General features: G+C 39.9%; 3 protein-coding genes across 3 annotated transcripts; all 3 read left to right on the plus strand.

Annotated features, from left to right (window-relative positions):
• Positions 1-529: 529 nt before the first annotated feature.
• LOC107832985 (uncharacterized) lies at positions 530-1705 on the plus strand. Its single transcript, XM_016660918.1, has 2 exons — positions 530-949; positions 1295-1705. The coding sequence occupies exons 1-2, from the start codon at positions 536-538 to the stop codon at positions 1658-1660; spliced, it is 780 nt and encodes a 259-aa protein (XP_016516404.1). The 5' UTR covers positions 530-535; the 3' UTR covers positions 1661-1705.
• A 1524-nt stretch (positions 1706-3229) lies between these two features.
• Positions 3230-6750, plus strand: LOC103152140 (V-set domain containing T-cell activation inhibitor 1-like). Its single transcript, XM_007572495.2, has 5 exons — positions 3230-3550; positions 4012-4076; positions 4858-5214; positions 5295-5546; positions 6327-6750. Exons 1-5 carry the CDS (start codon positions 3519-3521, stop codon positions 6437-6439), a joined length of 819 nt encoding a protein of 272 aa, XP_007572557.1. The 5' UTR covers positions 3230-3518; the 3' UTR covers positions 6440-6750.
• Positions 6751-7166: 416 nt separating this feature from the next.
• LOC103152171 (tripartite motif-containing protein 45-like) lies at positions 7167-10793 on the plus strand. The gene is made up of 5 exons (XM_007572535.2): positions 7167-8163; positions 9277-9565; positions 9680-9825; positions 10157-10473; positions 10660-10793. Exons 1-5 carry the CDS (start codon positions 7673-7675, stop codon positions 10791-10793), a joined length of 1377 nt encoding a protein of 458 aa, XP_007572597.1. The 5' UTR covers positions 7167-7672.
• Positions 10794-10868: the final 75 nt, after the last annotated feature.

Below are 10868 nucleotides of genomic sequence, written 5' to 3' on the forward strand. Positions count from 1 at the left end.
CGTTGGGGTTTTAAAGAGTCTAGTGCAGTCATAATTCAAAGTCGATTGTTTTATTTTTTATTAAACCTTTATTTGAACAAATAAAAACCCGTTGAGATCAAGACGTCTTTCACAAAGGTGACCTGACCAAGACAGACAGCAGCACGACAGACAGGACAAGTGAACACAAAAAAACAAAATTATAAGCATCCAAAGTACATCTTTCTTCAGTGTAATGTTGACTAAAATTACAAAATGTTCCAGAGTTTCAGAAATCTCTGAAAACTGAAAGCAAGCAGCACCATCATTATGAAAGCAGTGGCACGCCGTGGTTCACCACTGGCTCACATTTATTGTGGTTTAGTTGTAGATAAAAAGTGGAAAGCAGCGTAAGGGATGAAGGCATTTTGACTTCACCCAGAGTGGAAGGTGAGAACATCAAGAAGACGTCGACACAACCAGAGCAACAGAGACTTCAAACTCTTCAGACAAAATGCCAACATTGGGTGCAGAGTCCGCCACAAGGCTCTTGAAACTGGTGCAACATGCTGTCAGCATGTTCCTGCTGGTTGTCCTCTTCTCCATCCTGCAGTATGTATTTGACATGCACTTCATTTGCTCCTGCAGGCCTGGTTTACATCCCAGCGGTTTCTTATACTTGTTTTTGCCTCCCTTGATCCTGACTTTTGTCGTCAACATTGTTGAGCCTTTTTACCGCCGAAAACCTTTTTCCAGTCAACGAGTCTTCAGATTCTATTGCCCAAGTAGCTGTTGCGGGCACTACGTCATAAAGTTGGTCATAAGGTTCACCAGTCTCACAGCTCTCTGGATTTCTTTGGTTTTCTTTGATGGAGACTGGTACTTCTGCCTGAGGACAAACCTCAACTCAACTCAGACTGGAATGCCTTGCAAAAAAAATCTGACCTACGAAGAGGAACGGACCCGGGACTACTACAAGACCATGTCACTTGTGAGTATCACTGCACTGATTATGGAGCTCAAAGCAGATTAGTTTTGATGTCAGTTTCAAGTAACTGGAATAAACTTATTTAGAAGAATCTTAGCTATTTTGCATTTCTTTTCGAGACAGAACTCTCCAAACCTGTGATGTTGGCAGTTATTTAGTGAAATTTGCTGTCAGATTGAAGACAGGAGTACAAAAAGGTTTTGAGTCTTTGACTTTACATCAGTGCATTATTTAAAGAGATTTTACTTTAAAATATATTATAAAATATCAGGTTACACTTATCCTTAAAGTCACCGTCCCTTAAGATAAATTCAGATCTTTTTGATTTAATTTCTCTTTTTCTCTCAGGACATTGGCCTTGGCCTGTGCTGCAGTTTTCTGTTTCTCTGGAGCATCTCAGAAGTTTGGAGAGCCTGCAAACCGGGGCACAGATGTGGAGCTCCGTACTACAGCGTGGTGTATGACAACCTGCTGGCAGAGGAAGTCGGCAACCATTTGAATGAGGAGCTACAAAAAATGGCAAAAGAGAAAGCAGAAAAACTCTGTGAGAACTACATTAAAAGTATCAGGCACCATGAGCATCTAGAAAATGGTGAAAATGTCTTTGAAATTTCTGAAGTCTGGGGAAATGTCTCAGCATCGTCCTTTTACATGACAGAAGTTGAAAGAGAAAAAACTGGAGAAAACAACCATGAACAAGAACAAACAGAATAGACGCCATCTTTCTTTAGCAACACTATATAACATGAAGGACAGGACTGCTCTATGATTCTGTTATTTTCACTGTAACTGTTATTCTTTTTTCATTAAAATATCCTAATGTCATTTCCACGAGAAAGTCAAAAATTTATGAGAAATAAAAATCTGACATTTTGAGATTAATTTCAGAAATTTTTCAGAAAAAGTTGTGGAAATTTCTGAGTTTGAAAAGTCAATTAATTTGCAAGAAAAAATTCTGAAATCTTGAAAATGTATTAGACATCTGAGGTTTTTTTTTCATGAAAATTTACCCTTTGATTTTTTCCCCCCCATATCTATAATGGTCCTAAAAGACCATTATACATCTCACATCTATTGTAAATAATAACAAAAACTGTATTAAATGTGATCGCAGATTAATAAAAGGATGTCAAAGAATGTCAGATATTCAGTTTTTTAATTTCAGTATAAAAATAACTTTCTATTCTCTAAATAAGACCTGAAATAAAAAGAGAAACTACAAAATGTTGACCTCAAAGAGAGATGTTAGTGATCTTCAAAATAAAAGCATGAGAAAACAAAAACAAACTTCCAACCTAAGAGTGTTCTTTATCTGTATATTTGATAGATATTGTATATTTACAGAAAGGCAACATTAAAAAACGATTTCTTTTGTATTATTGTTGTTTTCTGTCTGTGTTTCAAAAAGAGTTTTATCCTGCTCAGATCGATCCATCATGTCATCTGATTTGTCAGACGTATAAAAAGACAACACCTCATAAAAACATCTTGAAAAGTTAGTTTTCCTGAAGTCATTTCTATTTGGAGTGTTTAAGATTACAGGGATCTTGTACCATACTGCAAGTCACACGAATATTTGAGGTTGGTTGAATTTCTGAACATGACTTGAAAATTGATGTGGTTGCTTTTTTATTTGTTTCTACTCCACACTGTCGCATCTCTCTGTTTGCTCATGGATTCAAGGAAACATTATTGTCACAATCATAATGTGTCCTCATAATATTCTTCATGATTCACTTGTTTTAGTCAGAAGAAGCTGGCGAAGGTCCTGATTCGCCCAACCACAGAAACCCAAACACCTCCTGTTTTAATGTAGCTACACTGACCACCAATCAGATCTGGGTTTCATTTTAACATTTTTGTCAGACCTTTACAGGGTCCATTGTATATTTAAGATTTGATTCAAGTATATACCTTTTCCTGTATTCTGAGCTTATAAACTCCGAAACTTTTAGTGGTCTCCCAACCCAGAACCAAGAGGAGAGTGATCTTTCCAAGATGTTGGACCCAGACTGTGGACAGTGTGGAAAGGTACCACGTAAATAAACTTTTAAGTACTTTACGTATAACATCGTACCAAATGTTGCATTCAAGGTCCAGGGTTTAGTTATAAACTATGACACACTAAAAAGACGTAAACATGATCTTAATAAACAAGATGGAGTAGCATAGACTACAAAAAGCCTCAGAATAGGTTACATGTTAGCTAGCCAAGAATTTAAGCTAGCGTTGATCATGCTTGCTACATTTGGAAAAAAGCAATAATAACAATATGAACATTTAGCTTAAAATGAACCAAACTAGATACTGACTCTGAATTCTTCCGCCTGTCACGCTGAAGTTTTTATTTTGCAGAGCTAAATGAGGCGTTGTGACAACAGAGCAAAGCCCACACCTAAAGAGTAATGTTTACTCATGGTGTTGTGTTCTGCATGCAGAGGAAAGCAGGAGACAGTCGCTCTATGCAGGCTGCAGGATAAACGTGTACAGGAATTATCTGTGGAGATAAGAGGCACATGAGCAGAATATCTGGACCGGACAGAGCTAAGCAACAAGAGGGTCTTCTAGAGGCATGGCTACGGTCGGACAAATCATTTTTTTCACGTAAGCTTTGCAGAAATTTGGTTCTGATAATGAAGAGAACTTTTTGAACATTTTGAAATGAGTTGTCTCTACAGCTGTTTTTTGTTGAATATATACACCTTACCATAATACTGACAAAACAGTGTATCAAATAAGTGATAGTATGTACTAGTTTTGTGGATATTTTTTTAAACAAAAACTCAAAGTTTGAAAAATAAAGAAAATATGGACACATTTTTTTGTAAAACCTTTTTTTGTACATCCTCATAAAGTGCATGTAATTTCCTCAAGGTTCTAAAATGAACCCACTGGGATACTGAGGGACATTTATCAGACTTCCAGTGTAACAATAAATAACATCAATCAATAAAAGATGTAAAAGCAATAATATTCTGAAACAAGGAACTTTGCATCTCTCATATGTAAATGTATTAATAAACCTGTTTCATTCCAGTTTCCTGATTGTTTCTCTCCACATGTAGCTTGGTGACCCTCAATGTCCTGTTAGCAGCCTTCATCATCCTCATCTTGACCCTGGCCTTCTCAAGTAAGACCCTAATATTATTATTATTAGTAGTAGCAGTGACTCAGTCAGGCTTAGCAATGGCAGACATGCAATGGGTGTGTTCAGTATGTTCTGTTTGTTTATACTGAAGAGCAGTTGATCCTTGTGGCTGCTGGAATGACACAAGGCGTTCCAAGCATGAAACCATATGTTTCCTTATGCACAGAGCCGTACTAATATGCAAACCTCTGTTTGACTTCTTGTTCTAGTTGAAGTTACACTATTAACAGTAACTGTGTTTCCATAGAATTGCACAAATTGGAATTTTTAAAATAAATTTGCTGAATGGAAACGTGGAAGTTTTGATGAAAACAAACTCACGTTTTTCAATAAAAGCGTTTTGCGAAGGATGAGGTAGTTTTTCAGATGTACAGAAATTAATGTATTTCACAAAACTGTAATGGAAACATTTTTTACGCATCACATGAGTCCTGGGATCAACAACTGGATTTTATTTACTTGCAGAAAAGACGAAGAAGACAATAGGAAGTGGGAAGGCCCATCAAAATCTTTGACTTATCGGGTGAACAAACTTATTCACGTATTTAGTTGCGGCTCTTATTTAATGGAAATGGAAACACCGCAATTACAAAATTAAGTTTTTTCAATGTTAGTGGACTATCTTCAAAGTTTTGCGCATATTCGTAATGGAAAGACAGCTAGTGTTGAGTTGTACTTCTAAAATGTTTTTCCTCCTTAAAAACATTCAAGTATTGGGCTAGAAGACATCATATGTATTTTGAGACCAAATTGTCGTCTGCAGAATCCACGTCCAAGGTGGTGAGCAGCAACACCAAACCGGTCGCCAACCTCGGCCAGGACCAGATTCTCAGCTGCTATGTTTCTGCAGAAAGTCAACCAAACAGGCTGGGTGAGGTGTCGGTCAGCTGGGAGAAAACGGATCTGGGAACGGTTTATCGTTACGAGAACAGAGCTCCGGCTCTTGATGGGCAAGCGTCAGCGTTTAAAGGCAGAGCTCAGGTCTTCCCTGACGCTGTAGCCATAGGTAACGCCTCTCTGCTGCTGCGGAGCGTGAGAAGCAGTGACGAGGGAGAGTACACCTGCACCATTCGGTCCTCTGTCGCCCATGGGACAGTCAGCATTCAGCTCCGGACAGCAGGTATACCCTCAGTTTCCCTAAATTACATTTTCTGATAAAATTGTCTTGTGCTTAATAAATACGTTCCTTTGCTGTCGCAGTCTTTTCAGTGCCGACACTGAAGTTCTCTAACAACATCCTGACCTCTGAGGCGAGCAGCTGGTTTCCTAAACCAGACGTCACGTGGCTGAACCAAACCGGGAATGAACTGAACGCAAACACAAGTTTCACTGAACGCTCACCGGGGATTTACAGTCTCTTGAGCACTCTACAGTCTGCGAAGGTCAGCGAGACCTACAGCTGCAGGATCGAAAACAGCTTAGTGGTGGCAGTCACCGAAGCAACTATATCAGGTACAGTCTTGGTTATGATGCCTTTATGATGCCTTTGTACTGACATAACAAGAACTCTTGACTACTGAACAAAGGGAAAATTTACATCATATTTACCATTAACGAAACTCATGTGATACAGCATACTGTTAACCCCAAAATATATGGTAAGTGTCCTGGATTTCCATTGTGCCAAGCAAACCAAAGTGTTTTACGCTACATTCAGTCATTCACCCATTGATGATGCTAAGCTACATTGTTGCCCTGAGGCAGACTGACAGAAGAGAGATTCTCGTTTTATTTGCACCACCACGACCTTTGACTGTGAAGATACAAACACGACGGCTGAGATGGAGGGAACAAGATTTGAACCAGCAACCCAGTGGTTGTAGGACAAACATGTACCTCCTGATCCACCGTCACGCCAAAAAAGCAATACTTCGACACATATTTTGTTGTTTCGCTTCACATTTTGGACGGTGAAAAACTCTTACCTTCACCAAACTGTGTGATTTATACAGTATATAATGTTATTGACTTATCACCTGAACACCTGTCTTTATAAGACATGTGCTCCATTAGTGGCACATGTCTTATAAAGTTTTTTAACATCTTCTCTTTATTGTAAGAATCTTGATCTTCAACATAAGGGTTGTGCAACACTTGGACCGCTGAATAACTGTAATAGATAAATTCAGGTGAAAAGTAGCAGAAATATTTAATATAAAACCTGGAAATTGCTCTCAACTTGACCAAAATATACAATTTTACATTCAGTATCTAATCTTGTGTGTCTTCCAGGCAGTGGTGTTTTGGGAAGGACCTTCTTCACCTTCAGTGTCGCTTCAACCCAGCTTGTTTCGTTTTATCTAAATATTATTACATCTGTCCTGTGCATGTTTTATGTGGTGTAGGTAAATACAGCCTTATTATCTTTGCTTTAAAAACATTGTCAAATATTGTCTATATTCTGGGTACATTCAAGAACAGATGCAGTTTATTTAAGTAGTGATAACTAAAGTTTAACTCTCCATTTTTATTGTAATATATGTCATGGAATATTGTGCTGGTTAATTAATTCCTGTGTATGTTTCAATTACATGTATGTAAATAATTTTTAACCTGTATTGTAACTGATGACAAGAAAAATGATTTAGAAGTCTGTTTTTCTTGCCATAGTGTATTTATTTTTTAGCTTTTCTCCTATTAAACTATGTAAATCCTTGTGTATTCTTGAATAAAGTAAATGCAACAAAACTGGAAATTACATCACAAAAAGTTGGATTAAACTGTTTGTGATGTAATTTTATGTGCAACATATAAAATTATTTTAAAAACTTAGCCAGATAGAGACTTCAGAGCAAAAATTTCCACAAATTAAAATCTTCTTCCAGTATTAAATGTTAAGTTGAACACAAAGTATTATTTTTTTTTTTTAATAATCTCATTTTTACATTCTCTTTAATTTCACAATAAACAGGATCAGGTTGTGCTTTTACTTTGTTAAACTTGATATAATATCACAAATGTTTTCAAAGAAAGACTGACCTAAATGATATTCCTGTTGCTGAGAATAATATCTTTATTTCCATTTTTTTTTTTCAATCAAGCCCAAAAGAAGTTGCGAAACAAAATCCTTTCTATAAATAAGCAAATGTGAAAAGTACTTTTTAAGTTTAAGATACTATGATTTACACGTCCCTTTTTCAAATATAAAAAAAATGTTCTTTGTTTAATTAAAATACTGCATTCTTTTATTACTGTTGGAAATATTTTATGACTTTTTATAAAATATTTTGATAGTATAATCTGTCTGAGTCCCAGTTTGGCAGTAAAGACTACAGGAATGTTTATGGACCTCCCCGAATAGCGGAGAGGAGCTTCCCATTGGTCCGTTAGTTCGTGAGGTGTCAAATGTCCCATGCGGCTTTGAACGCAGCTTACTTTACCGAGGAAAAGTGGATTTTAATTAGGCAGAAAAGTTTGTAAAAGTAGTTTTATGACTCGTGTGAGAAAAACAGTTATTCGGTGCGACTTGCAGAGAACAACAGTGATATCGGGGTGAGTTTTTTCTAAACTCTGACAACTCGCTTGAACTCGGTGGGTTTTGCTCTGATTTTGGCGCAGGAAGTCCCCCAAAACCAACCATGTCCCAGTCAGAGCAGAAAGAAACCGCAGACAAGCAGACAGTGAGCTCGGAACCGGAACCTCAAAGTGCTTCTGTAAACCCGAGAGCAGTCTGCAGGGTGTGCAAACACTTGTACCGGGAGCCCAAAATCCTGCCCTGCCTGCACACCTTCTGCTCCGACTGCATCGGGCAGCTGGAGCCGTTTTCGACGTCTCCGCGGGGCCACTTCACCGCACCGGAGGGCGGAGGTAGGAGCGGGGAGGCGGCGGAACAGGACCGAGACTCCCTCTCGTTCACCGTGCTCTGCCCAGAGTGTGACACCGAGGTGGACATCCCTCGGTCCGGACCGGCCGGACTCAGCACAGACCACCTGGCGCTGGACGAGGTATTCCTGGAGACCCTGGTGAGCGACGGCCCGCTGGGCTGCGACCTGTGCGGCGAAGGAAGCGCCGAGAGCCGCTGCGAGGTGTGCAGCCTGAACCTGTGCGAGTTCTGCCGCCAGGCACACAGGTGGGAGTAGGCCCTACTTTCTGGACTGTTGTCAAGGAGTCTGACAAAGTTACTAAATCTGTTTTATTCTCTCGGTTTTAGCTCAAAACTCCACCAGTTATTGTTAAACACACTTGAGAACACAATGTGTTGCTTTGCTATAAAAAAGGACTAAATTTAAAAACTTTATTCTGAAAAATAAATCAAATTTGAATTCTTATAATTCTAAATCCTTTCAAAAAATATCCATGCCTCTTTCTTTATTTTATTTTTTGAGGTTACCTGAAACCATAATGTTTTAGTGGGATGAATAGACCAACACAAGTAATATTGTAAACTTTAAAGCTTATATATTTTGAAAACTAAAACTGTAAAATGTTAGGCCTGTAAAACTTTATATTTGCAGCATCTGCACCAGTTACAGATGTGAGTATTTTGGGGCTCATCTCTATTGACTTCAAAGATGTAAATTTTTGCCTCTTGTTTTTTGCAAAGAAAGAAAGAAAACAGCAGTCAGATTGAGTAGAAAACATCTGTAGACATTTTTTTCTTTTCAAATTTGTCCCCCATACTCATGATCTCTTTTCCCCTTTTATCTCTAATGGTCCTAATACTTTGTCGGACAGTCTGAATGTCCTGTTCTTTGTGACTACACTGACATATTTGACCTCTGCTGTTTAGCAGAACCTTTTTTTTTTTTTTTATCTTGCCATACATTTTGAAGAACCAAAAGGAATGAGTATGACAAGGTTACGTCTCAGACATACAGGATTAAATAAAACTTTACATTTGGTGGGTAAACATCCAACAGGTAGATGTGGTTGTGGTATGGACATGGAAACAGTACAGCATATAATAATTTGCTGTGTAAAATATAGGACAAGTAGAGAAAAAAATAAACAAGAATTAAGAAAATATAGTTCAGACACATTAAAATTGAGCGAGGTATTTAAACATTTGATAAATTAAATTTCCAAAGGAAACGGTATTATAAAAATTTAGTTTAAATGGATAAGAAAAATACTCAAGCCCACACTCCAGCACACTAGATGGCGATAATACATCTAAGCCCGCCATAAAACCCACAAAGAAGAAGAAGACTCATGAAGGATGTGTTCTCCCTCCTACCTGCAGGCGGCAGAAGCGAACCGCGTCTCATTCTATTCAGGCCGTGACGGAGCTGAAGGCCCGCGGTCGTCTGTGCCGCCCCGTCCTCTGCTCCCTTCACCCCGGGCAGGAGCTGAGGCTCTTCTGTCAGCCCTGCGACCTGCCGGTCTGTCTGGAGTGCGCGGCCACGCTGCACCGGGACCACCGCTGCTGTCCGACACACGACGTTATCGACCGTCATGGCGACCGGATACGAGAGCTGGTCAGCGCGCGCCTTCGGCCTCGTCTGGAGCGACTGGAGGACTCGCTGCAAAAGGTCCCCAAAAAGACCCATTTATATATTGTTATCCAATATAAGCTACCAGTTTAGATTTTCATGTTCGAATGTAAAACATAACTCTTTATTTTTCGCATTCTGGTTCTCCTTTAGGTGGAAATTTCTCAAGAAAATTTGCAGGTTCGAGCAGATGAAACCGCCAATCAGATTAGAGTTTTCGCACGAGAGTACACCAGTGCGGTGGAGGCTCACTGCTTGTCTCTGCTGCGCCGCCTGGAGGAGATCAGGGTGCAACGCAGGTAGGACATTACTGCAACTGTAATGAGTTTTTAGACAGGGAAATAAAAACAATTCCGATATGCTCCTAGGGTCAGGGGTCAGCAACCATCTCCATTCAAAGAGCTACTCATACTTATTTTTATTTTCCAATGTTGGAACAAATTACAAAAAGAGAAAAACAGCTATTTTGTAGAAGGAGATGAGAATCTTTTTTTTTTAAATATGGAAAATAAATAAAGATAGGTATCATAATGTAGTCACTGTTGTAGATAATAAAAGCAGATTCTGTAATAAAAATGCCTCTATTATTGCCCTGCTATTTGGTTTACCACAAACACTTCTTTCCTCCAGAAACCACCTCCACCTGCAGAGGGCGCAGCTGCAGCAGGCCCTGCTGGACGTCAGAGGGAGCGTGGAGTTTGCGGAGCGGCTGCTGAGCTGTGGCTCCGACGCTGAGATCCTCAGTGCTAAAGGAGTGACCCTGAGGAGACTGACCAGCCTGGCGGAGAGCGGGTATGACCCCCACCCAGCGACGGTCGCCCCTGACGACGGCGGCAGTGTCTGCTTCCTGCCCAGGGAGCCGGCAGGAGAGGTGGAGGGCTACCCGTTGGTGGGCGTGATCCACTCCAGGACGGTGGACGTCAGCAGGTGCACCGTTGAAGGAGAAGGTGAGCAGCTAACTTTTTATCTTGTCTTTGTTGTGTCGGTTGGTTGCTATGTTTTGTTTGAGACGAAATTGTTTAAATCTGTGTAAGAATACGTTAAATTTTACATCTCTTGTGCATTTTCTGATGCCATGCAGCTACGATTCAGTAATGCCATTTTTCTAACCTTCCACTCCGTCATGGTCACAGGTCTGCAGCAGGGAACGGTAGCCCAGCGGGGACATTTTACTCTGGTGTGTCGGGACTCCTGTGGGGAGCGGCTGGCTCGAGGAGGAGAACACGTCCTGGTCAGCATCGTCCACAAAGAGAAGAAGAACTGGTGAGTAAACATGTCTGCTCCGCCAACCATTGTTGATTCAGAAAGGGTAAGAAAATGAGACATCCAGCAACTTCCAGTT

Source organism: Poecilia formosa, unplaced genomic scaffold (assembly GCF_000485575.1).
Source record: "Poecilia formosa unplaced genomic scaffold, Poecilia_formosa-5.1.2 Scaffold302, whole genome shotgun sequence".
Classification (NCBI taxonomy): domain Eukaryota; kingdom Metazoa; phylum Chordata; class Actinopteri; order Cyprinodontiformes; family Poeciliidae; genus Poecilia; species Poecilia formosa.

What these genes read in the sequence shown, in the direction of transcription:
- LOC107832985 (XM_016660918.1), top strand. Translation starts at nt 536, where the DNA reads ATGTTCCTGCTGGTTGTCCTCTTCTCCATCCTGCAGTATGTATTTGAC. An exon ending in ACTACAAGACCATGTCACTT is followed by an intron (nt 950 to 1,294) that starts GTGAGTATCACT and finishes TTTTTCTCTCAG; the next exon opens with GACATTGGCCTTGGCCTGTG.
- LOC103152140 (XM_007572495.2), top strand. Translation starts at nt 3,519, where the DNA reads ATGGCTACGGTCGGACAAATCATTTTTTTCAC. An exon ending in GGACAAATCATTTTTTTCAC is followed by an intron (nt 3,551 to 4,011) that starts GTAAGCTTTGCA and finishes CTCCACATGTAG; the next exon opens with CTTGGTGACCCTCAATGTCC. An exon ending in CACCGAAGCAACTATATCAG is followed by an intron (nt 5,547 to 6,326) that starts GTACAGTCTTGG and finishes TGTGTCTTCCAG; the next exon opens with GCAGTGGTGTTTTGGGAAGG.
- LOC103152171 (XM_007572535.2), top strand. Translation starts at nt 7,673, where the DNA reads ATGTCCCAGTCAGAGCAGAAAGAAACCGCAGACAAGCAGACAGTGAGC. An exon ending in TTCTGCCGCCAGGCACACAG is followed by an intron (nt 8,164 to 9,276) that starts GTGGGAGTAGGC and finishes TCCTACCTGCAG; the next exon opens with GCGGCAGAAGCGAACCGCGT. An exon ending in GTGCACCGTTGAAGGAGAAG is followed by an intron (nt 10,474 to 10,659) that starts GTGAGCAGCTAA and finishes TCATGGTCACAG; the next exon opens with GTCTGCAGCAGGGAACGGTA.